Source organism: Periplaneta americana, chromosome 4 (genome assembly GCF_040183065.1).
Source record: "Periplaneta americana isolate PAMFEO1 chromosome 4, P.americana_PAMFEO1_priV1, whole genome shotgun sequence".
NCBI lineage: Eukaryota > Metazoa > Arthropoda > Insecta > Blattodea > Blattidae > Periplaneta > Periplaneta americana.
Genome location: NC_091120.1, coordinates 139,838,979 through 139,862,786, shown reverse-complemented (window position 1 = coordinate 139,862,786; position 23,808 = coordinate 139,838,979). Strand labels below are relative to the sequence as shown.

General features: G+C 36.3%; 1 protein-coding gene across 1 annotated transcript in view; it reads left to right on the top strand.

The window, feature by feature from the left end:
• Ino80 (chromatin-remodeling ATPase INO80) overlaps positions 1–23,808 on the top strand; it is a 454,888-nt gene that overhangs the window by 350,133 nt on the left and 80,947 nt on the right. The window contains exon 29 of the mRNA XM_069824011.1: positions 10,857–11,018. Coding sequence (XP_069680112.1) covers positions 10,857–11,018 — 162 coding nt within the window. The remainder of the gene's footprint in view (positions 1–10,856; positions 11,019–23,808) is intronic.

The window sequence follows — 23,808 nt, the reverse complement described above, 5'->3', positions numbered from 1 at the left end:
TCACTTTTCTGTGTAAGACAAGAAACCAATTGTATTTTTCCGTTATGTATTTTAACGGTTTTGTTCCTTTGTTCAAGAGTCGTCAATAAAATAAAATAAATTATCCATTTTTATCTGACACTATATACATACTAGGTTCAAAAAGTTCCCGGAATTTGCTAATATCATAGAAACAACGTACCTTAAACACTATTCTACAACATTCCCTTCAAAATAGTTGCCTTCCGCAACAACACACTTTTGCCAACGCGTGTAGAGTTCCTGGAAGCAGGCCTGGAAGCCATTTTGTGAAACCGTCTTAGTGCTCTCGTCGCGTTTGCGATAACCTCTTCAGCATTGAATCTCCGTCCTTTCAGATGACTTTTCAGACGGGGAAACAGAAAGTAATCAGGTGGTGAGAGCTCAGGAGAGTATGGTGGGTGATCCAAAGCACTTATGTTGTGCCTGGCAAGAAAATTCTTAGAATAATTGCGCGATGAGCAGGTGCATTGTCATGCATAAGGAACCAGTTGTTTTCTACCCACTTTTCTGGACGTTTCCTTCTCACTGCGTCCCGGAGGCGACGGAGGATTTCTACGTACAATTCTTTCGTTACAGTACGACCTTCTGGAATGAACTCATGGTGGATGAGACCCTGAGAGTCGAAGAAAACTTCCAACATAACTTTGCCTTTGGAAGTGTCCCTAGGAAATATTTGCTTCCGAGGAGATGTTTTCGATTTCCACTCAGATGACTGTCGTTTAGGGACTGGGTCGTACAAGTAGCACCAAGTTTCATCACCAGCAATAATTTTGTTTAAGAAATCACCATCTTCATCAGCCATACTAATCATGTCCCCAGCAAGAGTCATTCTTGTTTCTTTCTGTTCTGCCGACAACATTTTCGGAACTAACTTCTGAGACACGTAATGCATGTTGAGATGCTTGTGAATAACATTGTGTACACTTCCGACTGATATTCCGACCTCTGCTGCTATATCTTTTATGGTTTTACGTCGGTCGTCCCTCACAACATTACGCACACGCTGAGCGATTGCTTCATTTGTTGCAGTTGTTGGTCGGCCGCTGCGTACGTCATCTTTGATGCTATCGCGGCCACCAGAAAAGCGTTTATGCCAGGCGTACACTTGAGTTTTTTCCATTGCTGCTTCGCCATATGCTTCTTCCAACAATCTTATGTCTCTGCAGGAGTTTTGTGTAACAAAACACAGAACTTGATGTTTGTACGTTGCTCTGTGGACATAATTACAAAATGCGACGAACAAACAAAACACTATGATAAACAATTGCCTACAACTTAAAACCAACAATCGCCATTATCAACAAACTTTAAGGAAATGACATCATGAATGTTACCAACAAAACAAATGTATAATATCCCCTGTTATATATTAATATGAAAAATGGTAGTAAAATTCCGGGAACTTTTTGAACCCAGTATAACAAAACCAATTATTTCTCATTATGTATAACATATGAAACATATTATTTTTCTGTTACAAGACTGAAGTAAATTATTTTATTACAACGTAAATAACAAATGATAAAAATTATTTTCGCTGTTCATTAGGATTGGTTTTCCTGGATTTTTAAATCACTTTTCAGTTTAAAATAACAAACAAGTTGTACTTTTTCGTTATGTATTGCAACGGTTTTGAAAGCAAATAGTTTTTCTTTTTTCATATTAAAGTAATTGAGAACTTACAGACCTATAATGTATTTTCACTTTTACAAAATATTAAACAAATCGAATCCATTACTAATATTTAAATCATGTCATCCTATTCCTTTGTTCAAGTGTCGTCAATAAAATAAAATTATCCATTTTTTATCTGACACTATGTATCACAAAACCAATTATTTGTTATTATGTATAACATATGAAACACATTATCGTTTCAGGCCTAAATTATTTTATTACCATGTAAATAACAAATGATAAAAATTATTTTCGCTGATCATTAGCATTGGTTTTCCTGGATTTTTAAATTCGTTTTTCCCTCACTAACTGGTGAATGTTAGATGTCAATGCTAGTGTAGAACACAATCGAAGAACACATTGTAAATTATGGTCAGAAAGTTGGCTTCTGTGATGGGTTGCATTGGCTTGGCTCGACATACTGCACACTGCACAGTACTACCTCCTCAGCCAGCGTCTCGGCGCTCCGAACTAGTTTGCAAGCCAGTTGACGATGGCTGGACTTTAGACAATTGATTAATTAATTTAGTCTCTTCATCTGCTGCAGTACAAAGAACAAGAAGCTAATTTTACAAATACAGATAATTACTCTTGAACTCACGACATTTTACCCATAGCCTACATGGCAGTTTATGCTGTATTTGTTTTAAGTTGTTCACTTTTCAAAGTACATGTTCACTTTCCTTACAAGAAAACACCATCACTACAAAATAATTCTAACTATAAAATAAAGACGTGTTCTATAGCGGGGACCATCCAAGAACCCAAGTAGTAAATATGAAAAACTAATCAATATATAGTATAATTATGAAATAATTTTAATTGTAAAGGAAACTAAAATAACCAAGGACAGCATTTGTATTTGTAGTTTACTGAAACATTTCGGAGTATATGGATGTAGATATTAACAATGAAATATGGCGTGGGGTCAGAAAAGATCCCAAGTAAGTGTCGAGGGTTAATGAAAAAGGTTTTGCATGGACTTCTAACATAGGGGATCAGGAAAGTACCATACGAGAAATCTATTGTCGTGTCATTGTTTATTAGTTTCTGTTCGTTTAACAGGTTCAGAATTGCTTCGGCAGCTTTCTGCCGTAATATTATACGTTTATTATTTTTTTCCACCTTTTTGATCCTCTTAATCCCCTTCTTCTAGTTTCTTCTCTCGCATCATATAATATATCCATACTGTTACTTATATCCAAGTTATTTTTGATCTCTTCTCTATTTTTGGTGGATTCCATTAAAGTAATTCCTTAGGTAAAGTGTCGTTCTTCCCCATTTTATATAGCCATTAAATTTAAATATTAGCATTTCATGTTATCGACAAGAGAATGTTAAAATATTCGTTTCTTCTTCCTGATTTTGCTCCTTTGGATGTCATCCTCGATCTTCGCCAAAAATTCATTTCTGTAGAACGTTGTTTTCATTTTGTCTTTCTCTTCAAATGCAACGTTCCTTCTCAATATGTCATTCATTCATTCATTCGTTCATTCATTCATTCGTTTAGTGTTCTGCTCAAGGACAGGTCTTTCACTGCAAACCCAGGTTTCTCCAGTCTTTCCTCTTTGTTTTCTCATGTGATCCATGTATCTTAAGGTCGTCTATCATCTGATATCTTCTTTTACCCCGAACTCTTCTCCCGTTCACTATTCCTTCCAGTGTATCCTTCAGTAGGCAATTTCTTCTCAACCAGTGACCCAGCCAATTCCTTTTCCTCTTTCAGATCAGTTTCAGCATCATTCTTTCTTCACCCACTCTTTCCAACACAACTTCATTTCTTATTCTGTCTATCCACTTCACACTTCCCATTCTTCTCCATATCCACATTTCAAATGCTTCTATTCGCGTCTCTTCACTTCATCGTAATGTCCATGTTTCTGCCCCATACAATGCCACACTTCATACAAAGCGCTTCGCTAATCTCTTCCGTAGTTCTTTTTCCAGAAGTTCGCAGAAGATGCTCGTTTTTCTATTAAAATCTTCCTTGGTCATTGTTATCCTCCTTTTCATTTCCTGGCAGCAGCTCATGTTACAACTTATAGTACACCCAAGTATTTGAAGCTGTCCACTTGCTCTACAGCCTCATTTAGAATTCGCAAGTTTATCTTCAGTATTTTTCTTCCTATGACCATACTCTTCGTCTTATTTGCACTCATCTTCATCCCATACTCCTCACAACTGTCATTTAGCTCCAGTAGCATATCCTTTATCAACATTTCCTGTTCTGCTAACAACGCCATATGATCAGCAAATGTTATACAATTTATTCTTCTTCCTCCTACTATCACTCCTTCCATGTTCTGAAAAAGTTCTTCACCAAATCCTGCAAGTAGATGTTGAACAGGGTAGGTGATAAAGGACATTCTTGACGTACTCCTCTCCCAATTTCACTTCCTCCTGATATTTCTTCTCCTACCCTGACTTTCACTCGTTGTTTCATATAAAGATTACTTAACAGTCTTCTCTCTTTCCAATCCACGCCAATTTTCTTTAGGATTTCCATCAGTTTATTCCAATCCACTCTATCAAAAGCCTTTTTTCTAGGTCCACAAATAATACATAGGCCTACACTTCTTTATACTTCTCTAGGTATCTTTCGCCGATTGTCTGTAGCAGTCCAATTGCATCTCTTGTACGTTTTCCTTTCCTGAAGCCAAACTGCTCTTCTTCCAACTGTCCTTCCATCTTAGAATATAAACGTCGATTCAGTATTCGCAGCAGCTACTTGGAATGGAGATTGTATGTATGTATTTATTTACACTGCAAGTGGGCATGCACCCGGTGGCAGTGGTATACACAATATAAACAATACACAATAAAGAAATGATAAGCAATACACAATACAATTATACAATACACAATAGGCCTACAATTTTATACACAATACAATAAAAATACACAATATAATTTCACACAATAATAATAAAACATAAATAATATACCTAATTTTACATTACAACCTACATTATTATGTATAGGCCCTACATAAGTTTCAGTAGTCTTTCACTTTATTCTCATCTCACTCACTGTAGTGGCACTATGACGCATTTCACTGACACTTTAGCACACATTTCACTGACACTCTGTAACACATTTCACTGACACTATAGAACACATTTCATTGACGCTATAAATTATCACTGATCGGAACTATTCACTGCACTGTAAATCCATAACTTCACTGACTCACCTCGCTTCGCTGATACAACAGTTCAAATAAGTCAAATAATTACACCCTTATGCATACTCTACTTATAAGCAGAACTACATTTAAACTAAACATTTCTAGCCTAAGACCCTCTTACACGCCATTTTTAAATAATTTACAATTCAAACCGAGGAAGTAACTCGTCAGGCTAAATAAATACATGTCACCTTAAAAAATTAAATGTTAAATGGTGGGTTCATTAATGAAATGACCTAGTATTTCAATCTGCGAAGTTTCATCGAGTTTTCTAGGTTGGCCATTTGCTTTATTGCACACAGAACCAGTTTCTTCAAATTTCGTTATTAGATCTATGACATTGGTGACTTACATTTTGTTCAGTATGTCTCTCGTTGAAAGCTCTAGCTGTTCTACGAGCGCAACGGTTTTCAGCTCCATAAATAAATATGATTTCTGTTCTCTCTTGAAGGGTATACACCATTTTACAATCATTTAATACATGAAGACAACTATTGTAAGAAATGTTCAATGGTATTTGTAGCTTCAGCTCTAATAAACAGTAACAACAATCGTTGTTGCTAGGCAAAGATGTGAAATAAATAAATGAGGAGTATAAACAGTTGAATGCTCTTCATATTTAAGTATAAAAATATAGGATTGCCGTTTGAAATTTCAAAGTGGGGGTGGTTGGGGATGTGCGGTGAAATCTAAAATGCAATTAAACCTGTTTTCAGACTTCCCCTCAATATCTGAATTGACGTGTTTTTTGTTCAAATTGAATTCAATTTAAATAATTAGTTATTTAGACTTAGAAGTTTTGAAATGCAAGCCCTGTATAACAGATTGGCCATCCCAAAGTTAAAAACGGTAACATGTGAGAATAACCACCAGGATCGCCACCATCGATTAGGAACGACCGCTAGTCGGAAGTATACAGTTGCTCCATGCAATTCAAATGAGAGTTATAACGTGATTGCTTATGCAGTAGCTAGATGGCAGCATAGTGAAATTGATCAAAGTTGTTGCCTTCAAAGCCTATAAGGCTGAATAATCCTTTATGTATGTGATCAGGGGTATTACTGAACACTGTGGCCTACGTATTCTTAGAAATAATTTGTTTACACCTGAATAGACTCCATTCTTTTATGAACAAAACTATATTTTTTCTGTAAGCTCACTTCTTAACCAAGTTAGGGACTTTCAAATCTTTCGTGCTTTTGAATAAACCTATAAGCCTATACCAGGCTGTTCTTCAAATAAACCTTATTTCTACTGGTTTTGATCAGTCTGTGTCTGCTTCTTATATACTAGAGATTTAAGATAAGTGATTGGCATATCTTTAATCAAAAAAAAATCTGTGGACGATATTTCGTTTCATTAGATATTGTTTTGAGGCTAGATCATATATACCCAGATTGCTCGGTCTTATAGGCTTTGACGGTAACAACTTTTGTCAGGTTTACTATGCTGCCATCTAGTTGTTGCATCAGGAGTCACGTCATAACTCCCATTTGAATTGCATTAGTGGCTGTTTGCCATCTCGTGTACGTTTACGGTGGACGGTGGCGATCCTGGCGGTTGTCTTCAAAGTGCTACCGATTTTAACATAGGGATGAGCAATCTATATGTGATCTGGGCTTTTAGGTTTAAACCAGCGCTGGGTACAAGCGAGAAGTGAAAGGGAACGTAGTAACTGCAACTCATGTCTTTTCGCTCACACCGCCTTACAAACAAACACACAGTAAGGCATTATATATCAGTGATGGATTTCAGGCGACCAGCTAGAGCCGAAAGTTCGTAAAAGCTATGAAGCCTGCCTTATGCAATACGTAACCGAGCAGTGCTTACCTTCCTGTCTACTCGTATCGGGAAAAAAAAATTACTTTCTCAGCCGGGGAAGATCGAGTGGAGACTTAAGGGATAGTCTGCAGTGACTCTATTAGGAATTAATGCTCAGACCTGGTTTAAACAGACTTTGTAAATAGGGAAATTAAAAGTTTCAAACATAATGAAAGATAATATAAAATATATATCGAGGGAACAGGTAGGTCATGTACAAAGAATGGCAGCAACACATTTACCATAAAGACTTTCTAGTATCAACCTAAAGGGATAGAGGAAGACGAAACAACGCTGTTCTCATCAAGAGCATCTTGAGATACAGGAACAGACTCAACTGAATCTAATACTAAACGATTCATAAAGATGAAGTCACACGGTTTTTAAGAATCCTACCAATTTTTCGCGTTAATCTTCCTATTTATTTGAGACAACACAACCTAGTTATGTAGGTAAACGTATTAACTTACTCAAGAATTTTGTTATCTAGTAAAATTGTTTGCTGAGTGAAATTTTTCTTTTGCAGACGATCGCCGTGAATGATCTCAAAATCTTGAAAATGTAGTCATCCTTATATTAATTCGATGAAACGAGATCTATGCAAATTTTAAGCGAACTTGGATCGTATTTGACGTACTGAACTTTTAACCACATTTATTTTACACGGGATAGGATATTGTTAAATCCTTAGGATTTTGAACCTTGCAGATCACTACAAGACAGCACTGCATTTCGTACGAGATGGACAAATTTTATTTTGAAAATGGGACTGGTACAAATTTTATTCGTGAAGTGAAGAAAGAAACTAATTTTACGTTTTATTACTTCTTAATATATGCTTATTACTTGAGTTCCTAATTTTAATTTTGTTTTTCTCCTTTAAAACGATGTTATTAAAAGTATGTTATTTGATATACCTACTATGGATTTTAATTAAGATTTTAATAGGTAATATTTAAAATTATGCCTTGAATGACTTCAATTACTGTGGCTCAATTAAGAGATAAGATATTTTATTATGGTATTTTATGAAATGGAAAGTATTAGTTTGAGAAGTCCTGCAATGCGTCTTTGACATCTTTATTTAAAATTTCACTCTAGCAATATGATTTTTTTTCCAACTGGGAAAACAGATGGAAGTCATATCTGGTGAATGAGGTGAATTTTGAACCAAGCCGAGACCACAGTTGTGAATTTCTACCATGGTAACCACAAACCTGTCGGCCTCAGCATTGTCTTGGAATGCTTGCAAACACGAACTTAATCAAAGAACCAGTACAATGAAACTAAGAGATATTGACACGAAAGTCAACTGTAATACCACAGAGGTACTGTATAAAACAAAACAAAAACAGACAAATGAAAATTGGTGGTTACCACTGAGCATGTAAGCTAAGAACTTCATTCGCCATTCTTTGTAGACATTGAAATGTTAATCCTCAGCTTTGGGATTGTGCTTTTCATTATGTAACAAGCAATTACATTTTATAAGACCTACTTCATTGCCATGTTAGACATTTTTTTAAATTGTGTCCAACGTGTTATTTCGAATATGTTCAAAACTTTAGGCATAAGAAGAAAAGCTGATAGGGCCAATTCTTGAATGAGACACACTATGAAAGAGAATTTAGTAATGAAGCTGACCATTACAACTAAAAGTGAGGAACAAACATATATTCATGTTCTATAGTGATGAATAAGAATATGACAAAACTCCGTGTAGATCGATATGTTTTATTTTTTATTCTGCGACAGTAACTGAAATAAGAAGAATATTAATTTTGCAATGGAAATCGTATAACGGCCTTCAGAGACTAAGAAATCTTGATGTCAGGAAGATTACACTTATTTTCTCGTATATTTCACATGTTTCTTGACAGTTCAATTCTTTATCATTCTTCCAGTGACATTTCTCTTTGTAGTTTGTTTCTGAAGCTATCATTCAAAAGAAATAGATTAAGTAAATTGTCATTTGCTGTTCACAAACATAAAAAAAACTAAGTTTCGCTTTCTGCATTCCGCACAGAAGTAATTTTGTCAACAGTAATCTCACTAGAAGTTTGGATTTGTCTAGAGAAAATCAAAACTCGAGTGGGATTTATTTGACTATTACACGATTAGAAGAAAGTATATAAAGATTAGAAGAAAGCAGTCTAATACAATAAAATAGGTAGTCTATTAATTGACTTACTAAAATTCTATTTAACTAATGTTAGCTTCACAAAAACGTTTGAACGGAGCCGCCATTTTCAGTTGAATATCTATGTGGTAAAAAAATGACGATCGCAAAGCATGTTTTATAGTGTCATTTTGAAATGGTGACTAACAAAGAAAAATGTTAGGTAAGTGATAAAAACAAACACATGTTAGGGAAGTGATAAAATTATAGCAGTAAACAACCATGATTGGTTGAAAAAGTCCTTTCGTACCGTTTTATTGGTCAGAAGTAGTATGACGTACAAAAAGTATGATAGTTATTATTACATGTTTACGAAATCTTCAAAGATAAGGTAACATAAATTGTATGGTTGTAATAGATGTAATTAATTCTTAGTAGGCCTACAAGTTCACATAAAATAAATTTTCACATACTGTGACGGATTTCTTTCTTTTAGTATTTACGAAATTCCGTATTTAAAATTGTAATTAAGAAATTCTAAGTATCATCATCATACGTTTATCTGTTTTTCAGAAGCTGCGCTAGGTCGTGCGCTGTTTATCTGGTTGAATTTTTTTTCCGCGTTTTCCGCAACTGTAAGGCGAATGTCAGGTAACCACATGGCGAATCCTCGAATTCGTCTAGCTAAATATCTCGCGGATCATCAATTCTATCGACGCTATCTAACTTACTAGTTCACATAGTTTTTTTAATACCCGACAAAATCATCATCATCGTCGCCATCATCATCGTCATGAGGAACAGTTTCAGACTAGGTTCACTAGGTCTTGTTTCACTACTACTTTTGAAGATGCTTTTGATCATTCCTTGTATTACTTGGTCGCCCCAAATCTCTTCGTCCCATGATTTGGACATCTTTTTTTGCACTCATTTTATTATCGTGAGGAGAAAGGATAGTGAAGCGCAACATCGCCATCATCGACGATAATTGAGATGAAAAGAAATTGCCTCATGGGTAACACGTGGCGTAGCTGCCACGTTTTTGTGTTGAGAACAACATTCTAAGTTTCTTACGCCTTTAGTGAAAGGACAAAGGTAGGATTAGTGATTCCTAGACAATAAGCTGTACTGTAAATCTGGGCAACGCGGCCTCACTCCACAGTCGAAGGGTTGCCATTCAGTCCTCAGACACACTACTCTACTGTTATTTCTAATCATCCACAGTCGAAGGGTTGCCTTTTGTTCTCAGAAACATTTTCATTATGACGGATAGCATCGAAACAACGGAAAATGAAATTGCCTTCTTTTATTAAAGGGGACGGATATCATGTCCAGAGCAGAAATGAAGGTAAGATTCCGATGGCTTTCAAACTCTATCAACCCTCTCCCAGTTTCCATTAAGTGACCCGGGAAATTCCAAGGCTGAGTATAGTCACACCATAACAGAGTTTGTCATTTCTACTTGATCAGTCTGTTTCTAGTGTTCGAACAGTGAATGTGCTCTATAAAAATGTCGAAGCGTAAAGTGTTTTCTTTTGAATACAGGCGAATATTTTAAGTGACATTGAACGTGGTCTTTCGCAAGCGGACGTGGGTCGACAGCATAGTTTAAGTAAATCAACTGTGAGTAACAGTATACAGTGTAATGCATTTCACAAAAATGAAATATTGTAGTTACTGCATAGTATTTTATTTTCTTATTTACAATTTCATTCATTCCTGTCAATTAAGATTAGGGAAGAGACACTTCGAATTTAGTGGACCTCGGATATAGTGAACGAAACATGCAAGTCCGCAGAGATTCACTATATCCGGAGTTGACTGTACACTGAACTAACCGTGTTGCCACATGTTCCGAAGATATAACATGGTTGACATGACTTATGAAACGATCTCGTAATTTTTGTGAAAAAATCTTTATTTCACTTCAGTGTATCCTCATATTAAGAGTATCAATTGTCCCTAACCTTACTTCGGTCGCGTGTATTGGTTAAAATATCTAATTCTGTCCTTGCATTCTTATGTTCACAGGTTTCCCCTTGCCTTTCGCAAGCAACATGTTGGTGACCGGCAGACCTCGCCCCACTGGTAGAGGAGCCAAGCGAGGACGGCCTAGAGGATCACGGAGAGGCATCCCGAGCACTCGCGGTAGAGGGATCACCGTCAATCTTACGAACAGCGACCTCGGACTTGGTGAGTACTGAATTAATTTTCATCGCTGGATGTATGAAGCACATGTCTCCCGTTTGCTGTTACTAACATCAGCACACAAATCGTCCTAGTAATCCAATGTCTTGACCATGCTTGCCTCTATATTCTCTAGCTGAAGTCAGTTGATTATAAGGCGGAAAAATGCGACTGCGACTACCATATGAAGAAGTAGTGCAGCCGTTTGCACCATGTAGTACAATTAACTGCATCTCAAACAGCCCAACATTCCTCTTTATAGCAAATGTCACTTCTACTGACTATTGTAGAGACGTTGAAGAGTGAAAATGTGTTAAGTGACAGTCTAGCTCGTTCATAGTCATCTGTGTATAGCGAACACGCCGATAAACTGATGCAAACTGCACGCCTGTAAACTAAGCCAATACCAGCTGAAGAGTCAGTCACGTACGTAGTTTTCATACAGTGGCGATTCCTCCATGAAGGATACGAGGATGATCCTACAGTTTAATTTCGTGTCTCTGAGGATAGAAAATATATAACTCCTGCGAAAACATTTTAATTACGAATTTTGATTTTCAATGCGTCCCGACTTGTTAATTCCTTTAAGCTTCCACTTTCTGTCGTGAGTTGTCGCCACTGCATTGCTCAGAAATAATTTCTGAGGAACCATCCAAATATCTTACAGCAAACGGTAATTCTAACAGTGAAATTAGTGGACAGGGGAGGGTGCGGAGGGCGGTGTATGGCTTGAGTTCAACCGCGTTTGAGGATATGACCGCGTATCCTAATACTACGACCCTTTTTTCTGGGTGATGTAGACCCTGTCAGAAACTGCAATAAGAATTTTCAAGTACCCTTATAGCCTCCTTAAATGCAATTCATTGGTCATTTTAAAGGAGTAGAATAAACGAAATAATAAATAATTTAAAATGATATAATATAAAAATAAAATGAATCAAAAACAAAATTACATAAAAATAAATAAAATAAGCTATAATAAATACAAGAATTAACAAGACTTTCAGATGACAGGACAGCCGAAAGAATATTTGAAGTTGTATTTTATCATTTAGAAGAATATTTGAAGTTGCATTTTATCATTTAGAAGAATTTAACTGTAGCAAGAAATTAATTTCGACGAAACATCGGTAAATATCGGGCAGTACAATGGCTTAGGAGCCATCTTGGCAACTAAAATGGGGAGGAGAATCGAACTTCACTCCTAATAAATTGCTAGTTCCAGAATGGTCAGTTGTATTTTATCATTTAGAAGAATTTAACTGTAGCAATAAATTAATTGCGCAAACGTACGACGGAACATCGGTAAATATCGGGCAGTACAAAGGCTTAGGAGCAATCTTCGCAACTAAAATGGGGAGGAGAATCGAACTTCACTCCTAATAAATTGCCAGTTCCAGAATGGACAGTCAAAGACTAACGTAGACCTACTTATATTGATTTTGCTTTCTCTATTATTATTATTATTATTATTATTATTATTATTATTATTATTATTATTATTATTATTAATATTATATTATTATTATTATTATTAATATTAGTTTCTGTCTTGGTCATCAGTCGTCAATCTCATATCGTACATACAAAAAATATCACGAGACGCCACTGTTTTCAAATGATTGGCACTGGAAGAAAAATCCTAATGTAAACACATGCATGTCTATCATATCCGTGATTGGTTCCCGGTCGAAACACTCACACGACGCAGGAAAATATAGTTCCCTATTTGGAAACCATAAGCTTGCATTATTTGAAAATAGAAATTGAATTCTAGTTATAAAAATAGGCCTACAATGAAATATATAACTTCGCTCATATGTAAAATTCTATGTAAAAGAAAAGCTACTTTTATATTCTGTTACTTATTTTGAAAGCGAATGAATACTAAGAGAAATACTGGCGCCACTTGAGCTTGTTCTCGTAAGCATACGGTAGTATGGCTTCTACATCCTCTGTATGTGTGGTTACTAAGCATAAGAGTGGAAACCCTCTCAAAAGTGAAGAGAAACAAATAGTGTTGAATGTAGATAATAAGTTAAGCGACTTGAATCCAATTAATTATAATTAATATTATAAAGTAACAGTTTCCTAAGCAAACGAATGCATAGTAGTGATATTAGATCTACTTTAACGGGAAATGTTTAATATGAAAGAGAATGTAAAAAATTGGGCGGGATCACTTACTGAGAATCTCTGGCGCCAAACTGCGGCCAATCAAGCCTCACTTCAGTCATGTGCCACTGTTTACTGTAGGATTATTCTTACAATGAAAAGATCACCAGTAGTAAGTACGAGGTACGTGTGAATATTTGCATGGAACTTTTTTGTCCAAATTCTAATATTATACACATAATAAATGAACACACAGGTTGATGTTTGCTGTATCTGTTATAGGCAGTGAGTTACTAATATTTAACAACAATATTACGCGCCAGTGTGGTTTACATTTACGGTCTTACTTATAAACCGTGTATAGTTTTTATACAAGACTTACGCAGAGTTGAGACAGAAAACGTTAGTCTACTAATAAACCATGCATAAGCGATGGATGTATAAACAGTCTGTAACTATACAATGGGAATTGCTTTATAGTAGTTCTATACACGAAACCCCATGTTTAAGCGTTGTATATAGAGAAAAAATGGCCTCCCCTTTAACAGTTGTTCGTATCGATTGTCATTTTATGGTGATGGTTGCCTTGTAACTACAGAAGAACAAACCAAAGAGCACAGAATAATTAGAATAATATTGCTGTAGCTTGTACTCTTTGACCAAAATATAGTGTGGTAATCGATCAGAGCCAGTTGTACTATCGATACTTAACACGGCACACTACAGCGCTCTAACGGATGCAATAGAGAACCTCAGATACTCTATTATCTTTCGTCATTACTTAATGACGAAACTATGACGTAGCTGTGTAACAGTTATACTGTTATATACGACGTATGTAGTGATTGTTAGTAAGGAATTTACACACAACTTATAAACGAGCTACTCATTGTATAAGACAGTTAAACGTCTGTATATAGAGTTTTTATTAGTAAGACCGTTAATGTCTAGCGCAGACTCGTAGGTAAACGTTATCCAGCATCTTAAAAAAAAACTTTAGAATATTGATATTTAAATGTAGCACTTCACGGCTACTAAACCGTGACTCCAATCGTTTACAATAGTAGCGTCTTAGCTGCATCTGATGAGTAATGAAGGAAACTAATTACTTATTATATTGAAATTAGATTTTTTTTTACTTCTCGTAAATTTCTGTAATATTCTTGTTTTTTTTTTTTTCTTTCAAAGTATTCTTCAAGACCTATAACTTAGCATGTATATCATAAAAATATAAGTATTTTTTTTCATATCCCGACACGTTCCTTGTTAGGTTTCTTGACGCGTCTTGTAAAAGGAAACCTATACCGTGGGGTGTAAATTAGAATTAAGTAAACAGTAATCTATTCGCAGACTAGAGGTACATAACCGAGACCAATTTGTTAACCTTACACATGTTGCCCTGAGCGCACACCATTAAGGAATAGCGAAGTGTCGTGTTGACAGACTGTCTGCTCGGTCGATGAGGAATGTCCCTAGAGCATACGACATCTTCCAGTGCACCGGAAACATCTCCATCATCCTCCGGAAGCTCTAGACACAGCCAGTCATAAGCCAGTTGCCGGCTCCAGATGGATTAATGCGCGCATCCGAACTGTTTCCGTTAGATTAGGCAGGAGGCTGTCGTATCGTTTCCATCTCCAGATGATACCTGGGATAACGCCTTGACAGAGTACAGATTTCTGCAACAGTTGTGCAGCATTACAAGAGGATCTAAATGAATGCTGTTTCCGTAACTAGTTAAGACTGGTTTTGTCATCATTAGCGTGGTCGTGGTCAAACCCAACGAGCACAGAAGACAGAGAAGACACTAGCGTCTTAATGTCATTGGACGGAGTGAAGCCGCTTTGATGGACCTGACGCCATCTTGTTGCTACCAAAACATTGCAAAATAACTACTACGTTATAGAAGATGTTGTGATAATAGGAATCCCATACGTTCCCAATTTCCTGGAGGAGTCACAGTTTCTTTTTTGTTTCGTAACAGAGAATCGCTAAGCACGTATTTTTAGCAAAAATTGGAAAACTGTCATCAATAAGTCACATACATACAAGTTGTTTAAATTGACAGCTCTTCAAAATGCAGTAGGATATTTAATACTTTGATAGTTTGAAAAAAGAAAAAAAAAAAGAAAAGAATGAAAGAAAATGTTTTGACTCTATTTTGCACTGGTCCAATAAAAATGTTAACTTACAATTATTTACTTTCATAGCTTGATCCATTTGCTTTGAGTTAATAATGCAACTGAATCCTTAATGCATATTATCTTTCTCTTCCTTTTGCCAGTATTTCACATAGATATCCCGTTTTTTTTTTTTAAAGGGAAAATGGAATCCACTTAACCATATAAAAATTGATTGGCTCTTCGTTGAAATTTTTTTGCTATAACATTTGTAGGATACATAATGAAGTTGACAATACAAAAATACAAAATGTTACCATAGTTATTGCATTATTATTAATGTTTGCGAATGGAAATTAATTTCTACTAATTGCTGGTTACAGTTTTTTCTATTAGTACCTATGTAAAATGAAATGTATAGAAATAACTAAAATCAGAGAATTTATAACCAGATGTCATGTAATTAATACATATTTATTTAGGTAAATTATTATGTCACTTAAGTTTCTTCATTGTGTAAACTACCGTATAACATACCTGTATTGGTAGTAGGATTGTTTCGATGGAAGTATGTCATCATCTTCAATTACTTAGTCTTGACTGATAATTATTATTTTAGTTTAATAATAGTTCCTTAGTAGGCTACTGTTTACGATGATACAATACTCATAAAGTGAATATGACAAGGATAACACTAATGACTTGTAAATTACTTAGTTTTGTAAAACAATATTATCCCGAATTTTTGTAATATGATTATTCATTCTGGCCAGTCTTTGATATCGTCCCACACCACACACAGGACTGACGTCAGATTTAAGTATCTTTATGCGTTAGGTGGGTTAAATGAGGGGATAGCTAAGTGACATTAAGCCGAGTATGTTACAAGGTTAGTGAGGAGATTATTTAAGTGATATGAGGACTAGAAATTGTGTAGTGTGGAAAGATACCGAAGTTTTACCTTTATTCTTCATATAATTATTTTCAATTCGATTGAAGAGAAACCTCGGTACACCCAATGCTGGCTTTTGTAAAGCACGCGACACTGAAACTTCCAACTTGGGTTAAGTGTTAGGTTAACTTCGCTCGTAAATGTTTAAGTCTGCAAAGCTTAAGTTTGATTTCGTGATATCGTGATTATAAAAATTAGTTACAATAATATCAATACACTATATCTTTCTCTTAATCAGACTAATACATGAACAATACAAATCTAACCTAAGCTAAATCATTATATAATAACCATAGCGAATGCTAGCCTTGATGGCAACTGCAATCTTTCCACGAAAAAGGCATGTTCGTGTCAATAGATATTAGCTTTACGCTTGGCATAAAGATAGTATTTTCCTTTACAGCACCTGTAATAACTTTAGTTTTTACAGATTTTTCCACTGAGCCACGTACGGTATAGTAAAATCGTTGAAAATTAATATCCTGGCGGCAGGCTTTCTGTTGGATAATCTTTTTTACATGCATCATTACTTGTAATGTGAAGCTGTGTCATCACATTTTTCATTGCAGAGATTATCCCCTGATTAAAATTATTTTTATCCAGCATAAATACTTTGATTTTTATCACCATCATCCACAGTGAATAAATTTTAAGCTATAATACGTATGGCTCTTAATTAAAATTAAAATTACTAACCTTCTTTGTCGTCATCACTGAACTCCAGATAAGACAATGCTGTTATATACTCCAATGATATCGGGACGTCAATTACAAATTACAATTACTCTACGGCATGTTTCAACTTTTTCGCTCGGTTCTACTGTGATTATTGAGTCGATCCTAAAGTAACCATCCAGAAAATTCTCGTTCATTCACATTGACTTGCATACAGTAGAACCTCCATTATCCGTGGTAATAAAGGGGGTGGGCTGAACGGTTAATCGAAAAAATCGGATAACCGTTCCATAAATATTTCGTAATTTTCTCCGTGGTGTTGTGTTTAAGACGCTAAGTAGTGGACAGTTCACTTATTTTATTGTGGTTGTCAACAACGGGGTTTTAAGGGGCAAGATACTTTTTTATAATGGCTGTCTACAGAAAAATGGGAATACATACTTTAAAAACTCTATCCTTGTTATTTTATTAAATATCTCAATTATAACTCCAATCTCATATTCTGATGCGAGATGAGCCATAGTTTCCCTGTCCCAAACCTTTCAATTATTTGCACTCTTTTCGATACGTTTTCTCTTGACACCCGTGGAAGACATTTTATATAGAAGTTATACAGTAGGTCCACCGCTGTGGAATAACGATTAGCATGCATGACCGTGAAACGAGCGGGCTCGGGTTCAAATCCTGGTTGAGGTTTATTCCGGAGTTTTCCCTCAACCCATTAAGAGCAAATGCTGGGTAACTTTCGGCGCTGGACCCTGGACTTATTTCGCTGACATTATCACCTTTATCTCATTTTGACGCTTATAACCTTAGAAGTTGATAAAACATCGTAAAATAATCAATTAAAAGAAAATAAAAGTTATACAGTACGGCAATTCGAACAGTAGACCATACTATTTAACGATAAAGACTTGTAATAATGCTCTCTTGAAAAAATAAGTACCAATATAGATCTGGGCGTTATTAACTCGATTGAGTCATTGCAGATCACCTTTTAACTCCCCATTCCACTTTCCCCGGCTGAGACAGTTATGTTTTGGTACGGTACGAGCGGAGAGGAAGTCAGTGACGGATTGTATCAGGCTTTTACGAACTTACGGCTCTCCCTGGTCTTCTAAAATCCACCACTGATGCACAGAGCCTTACTCTGCGTTTGTTTATAAGGCGGTGTAAGCGAAAAGGACACGGGTGGGGATGTCTTTGTTCCTTTAATTTCCCGTCTTAGGCCAAGGTTGTACTAATATAATGTACAAAACAGTATTTCATGTAAATCATTTCTGAAATAAAAGCGAAACAAAAACAGTCGGATAATCCGCCAATCGGTTAATAGGGTGAGGGGATAATCGGGGTTCTATATTTATGGTCAAATGAACAGTAATAAGAGAATTCAAATGTTGCTGTTTTAAATGTAGTAATCCAGAATTTGAACTTAACTTGCCATTAACACTATTCTTAAGACCTGCTTGAAATCCCCATATCAGTTCACCGTAAACTAAAACTGCATTGTGTATGATTATTTTGAGTTGATCACAGTATCCATAATAAAGAATTATAGCCCTCCTTCCACATTCAGTAAAATAACTCTGACTCTGTAGAGTACGGTATAGAACAGCAGTGTTTTGCATAGGTCAACTTTGCTTTGGGAAATTTAGTGTGAGTGACCTTGAATGAATGCGTCCTGCAAGGTGCACAGACTTTTGCGACGTTGGGTATTTAAAAGGCTTCACATGGTGACCATGTAAAATGCCATTAAAAAAAGGAACGTGCTCGCGTTATATCATGTTACCATGTGCGTCCCTTGAGCGTGTTGTCATAGTAACCTCACACGTGGTCCAGTGAGCCAGCTGTTCGCTTCTTACAGTCATCAAAACAGTCGCGTTTCAGGAGTCCAGGTTCGGACTGGTTCGGAGCGAGACTCTCAAATGCCACGTCAGTGATGTTCACTATGGCTATTTTAGCTGATCGGCTCTTGCATGCGTGCATGCGTGTCTATTGCACCAGCAATAATGAGTGTGAATTGCAGGCAGATGGTGACGGGGAAAAGTGGAGACAACATTTAAATTTCTTGAAAAATCTTATTTCGTCATAGATTCCACTTAGAATCGCAGAATTTGAAGTTGGGTCTCCACAGTGGCCTATTGTGCACCCCGAATTATGGAAAATGAGGTGTACCAGCCCACCAACCGCATGAGACCTCTCACTTGCTCACCCAATGGGCCCTGTACACCCCCCGCCTTAAGTTCATACCACCACAGGATCCATTCCGACATACCTTCTAAAGTGTCGAAGCGCCCTAGGAAGTGGCTCTTAAGGAATAAATCCTGGCAGAGATATTGCGAAAGGCTCAGAATCAAAAGACTGTTTCGGCCGGACGAAGACATGAGTCATGACCTGAATATACCTATGGAATGAAATGTTGAAGATGAATACATACATACATACACACATACATACATACATACATACATACATACATACATACATACATACATACATACATACATACATAAGTGTTCTCCCCATGGGCAGGTCTTTCATTGCGAACCCAGCATTCTCCAATCTTTCTTATTTTCTGCCTTCCTCTTAGTCTCCGCATATGATCCACATATCTTAATGTTGTCTATTATCTGATATCTTCTTCTGCCCCGAACTCTTCTCCCGTTCACCATTCCTACCAGTGCATCCTTCAGTAGGCAATTTCTTCTCAGCCAGTGCCCTAACCAATTCCTTTTTCTCTTTCTGATCAGTTTCAGCATCATTCTTTCTTCACCCACTCTTTCCAACACAACTTCATTTCTTATTCTGTCTGTCCACTTCATACGCTCCATTCTTTTTCATATTATATTACATCTCAAATATTTGAAGCTGTTCACTTGCTCTACTGCCTCATTTAGAATTAATAAATTTACCTTCTTTATTTTTCTTGTGACAGCCATAATCTTCGTCTTCTTTGCATTTATCTTCATCCCATACTGCTCACAGCTTTCATTTAGCTCCAGTAGCATATCCCTTAGTATCGTCTCCTCTTCTGCTAACAGCGCCATATCATCAGCAAATCTTATGGGCTTTATTCTTCTTCCTCCTACTTTTACCTTTCCCACGTTCTGAAAACAGTTCTTCACCAAATCCTCCAAGTAGATGTTGAACAGGGTAGAGGATAAAGGCCATTCTTGACGTACTTCTCTCCTTATTTCACTTCCTTCAGACATTTCTTCTCCTATCCTGACTTCGACTCATTGTTCTAAATTATTTTTCTTTAGAGAAGAGGAAGGGGGGAAGAGGAAGGGAAATGCACCGTGGCAATGAAATGTCCAACCCGGCATTTGCCTGAATAACTGTGGGAAACCAAGAAAAAGCCACAGTCAGGTTGTTCGGCCCTAGGATTTGAACCACGGACCTCCCGAATGCGAGTCCATGCTTAACGCATGAGCCACCTCGCTCGGTACCTATATGTAAGTTATAATACTACTGTGAGAATGGTCTGATTAATATCAAGGTCCCCCCCCCCCAAGAAAACAGAATTATTTCTACAATTAGTTGCTGTTGCCTCCGGCTATATGAGATCCTTTCTCATAAGATTGTCGGTCACTCTTTTTTTGTGTGTGAATAGTTACTTTCCGAATTTAAAAGAAGAAGAAGACTATGCGTAGGACCACATAAACGCTAGTATCTTGACAGTTAAGTCTATAACAATTGAATGCAATTTTTGTAAATGAAATCTATTTATTTATTTATTTAAGTAGCTAGGTAGCGAGTACAAATTAAATTTATAAAACAAAAATGTTTCTAGCCAGTACCGTAAGAGCCAGGCTCTTGTATGGTGTGGTTTTAGCCAATAATATAACAAAATTTACAAGGACAGTTTACTAAATACAGTAAGTAACTTAATTCAAACTAATAAATCACACAGAAGAGCAAAAAAAAGAGAAAAAGAAGAAAAAAACATTTAATATAAATTGACAATCAGACAGAAACCAGTAATATTCAATAAAAACATAAATATAGCCGACAGAAATAAAAGTAAAAAAAAAAAAAAAATACACACATTTGTTAATATCATATATCATGAATAATTTTATAAATTTCTTTATGCTCGACCATGCCGAAATGTAGTAATTATACACCTCATTAAAGTACACCTATTCATTATAGTTCACTTATTCAGCCAATGAGAAATCACCATTGTAGCATTATAAAAGCGCAAGTATCTATTATTCTCGGATATGCAATCGAAAGACAACTAGCGAAAAATCACGGAGGCTGGAAATCCAATACTGTCGCAGAAGGTTATGTTTTGTTACTATAATAATTAGCGTTAATTGTAAATAACATTCAAATAAATTCAATTTGTCATCTCGTTTTTCAATTCTAAATCAATTTCCAGGTTATATGAAGACTAATGTTCATGTTATTCTCTAGATTATATCAAGGTCAATGACATTCGTTCCTCGGAAAAAATCAATACTTTCGCGTCTGCGCACATCTTACAATTTAGAAGGTCATTTCCGCTCCTCACTTACATAACCATAACATGAATACTTATGAATAATTTCAAGTTAGAAATATGGTCGAGCATAAAAAGTCGTATGAAACTTGCCTATAATGGTAATTAAGACGCTCGTATGAAAATTATGAAACTCGCTTGCTCTCGTTTCATAAACAAACATACTCGCGTCTTAATTACTACCATTATAGGCTCGTTGCATAATGTACTATTTTAAAAGCTTCAATTTTAAAATATTTCAAATTTGGAAAATATTTTGTAATTTTATTATAAAGTCTTGGGCCGAAACTAGCACCATGTTTAACATCTGTACTTGTATGACATTTAGACTCAATTAATGGGAAAGTAGACTTTTGTCTTCGAGTACGATATTCGTGTCGATTAGATTAATGTTTTATTTGATTTCTGTGATTTTCTTTCATATGCATAGTTCATTCGAAACGTTTTTGGCAGCACTGCTAATATTCAATTCTCTTAAGCTGACAGTATGAATTGGTGTGGTGCCTGGTGTGTGTTGTCTGTATGTTACAATCGAATAATCTCCATTGTCCCATATAATAAATATGCAGTGATTTAAAAAATAGAACGTTGCAGATAAGTCCTAAGATAAAAAAAAAGAAGAAGAAAAGAAAAGTAGACAAAAGTAGGACCCACTCATAATTACGTTATTTGTTTATGATTAATGATTATGAAAGTATTAATCGCTTTTTCTGTTTCAATTTGAATGCGCGTAGATGTTGTATATTAAAGTTACTTTTTGGAACACAATTTATGACCAGCAATGTGCCAGAAGCACCAAAATCTATTGCGTAGACCCGTTGTGCTTCACTATGATACTCGTCACGTGGCTGCCCAAGTGGTTAATTTACTTAATAGGTGGGACTGAGAAATTCTATAGCAACCTCCTTATTCTCCGGATAGTTGCAATGACTATGATCTTTTCCTAAGATGAAAGAACCACTGAGAGGGGTATACTTTAAATCAGCTATAGACCAGTCTGCTGGAATGAGTTTCGTTTCTTTGGAGAGTGTGATGAGCTGCGAAAAATCAGTGGACCAATTTGTAGCTATACAGCGTATTCCGAATCTCACCGGTCCTGTGGCATCAATGACATCACGTTGCAGCGAAATAAGGAAGAAAACTGCTGGAAGGATCGATGCTGTCATGGCGACTGTACAAGTTGTTGTCTGTGCTACGCTAGCAAAATTTTGCGAAATTTTCGTACTCCCATCTCGTTCAAAGAAAAGATAGCATAAACAATTTATTTCTTGAACCAGTAGTAATAACTGGCCCGTTGACATGTTCGCTCATAAGCCATTAACATATTGTTTTTACGTTGTGCTCATTACAAACAATACAGCAGAACTAAAGCAGAACACACCGCAATGACACAACAATGCACGATGTTATTCGTCTGCTATTTCCCGCCCTATACAAGAACCAATCAGATTTACTGATGGCGGCTGATGGAGACTGCCACCACCTCTGCAAGTTGATAGCACCGGTGCGACACCGGTGGAGCATCAATGACATCATCGGTGGAATTCGGAACACCGTGATGCCATCGGATTGCTCACCGGTGAGATTCGGAATACGCTCATAGGGTCAGGTAGTAGCCGCTTCCGACCGACACCTTGAGCGTTACACAGGAACAGCTGGCTGGTCGTCTTGAGCTTGTATAACTAATACCACAGTCTAATATATACAGTCACGGAGCTTAAGGTGATGAGGGTACTAGGAACAATAGACTGTGCCGGTAATATTTCGCATTGTCTGTGATGAGGTGATAGTAGCGATCCTAGTGGTTAGCAACTATCTATGGATGCATATTCCCTACGTATTGAGCTTCGTGACTGTATATACTAGACTGTGCTAATACTTTTATTACGCTGCCATTTGTTTTTTTTTATTACATTTTACATTAAATTTGTTTCTTCCGGGGTCAGTATGTGCTTTTTTTTTTTATTTCTCTTGTATTTGACACCGTGTTTCACACATCCAGTTTTTTGGGGACGTGGCAAAAGTAACAATTATTTTTTTTGTTTTTATTTATTTTCGTTTTAACAGCTATGGTCACAATACATCGCGACATCTGTTAGAGTAGCACGTGAAACTTTTAAATTTAATTCACTTTATTCTAGACAGGCGGCCTTACTTGCGTATGGCCTTCTTACGCATTATCTATTCTGGTTTTTATCGTTGTGTAACTGTAAGTGAACATTTGCAGTTCGTGCGACTACGAATCTCACGAAAAAAACCTAGTCTTATGGCTGGTCCTGGGGTTTAACCCGGAACTTCTCGAATGTGAGTCTAGTGCATTACCACTTAGCAACCTTAGCCTGGCAAAATAAATATTTGTTAGTGAATTCCGATGTATTTTTAGGCCCTTAACATTTTTCTTTATACAATTTTTCTGTGAAAGATACA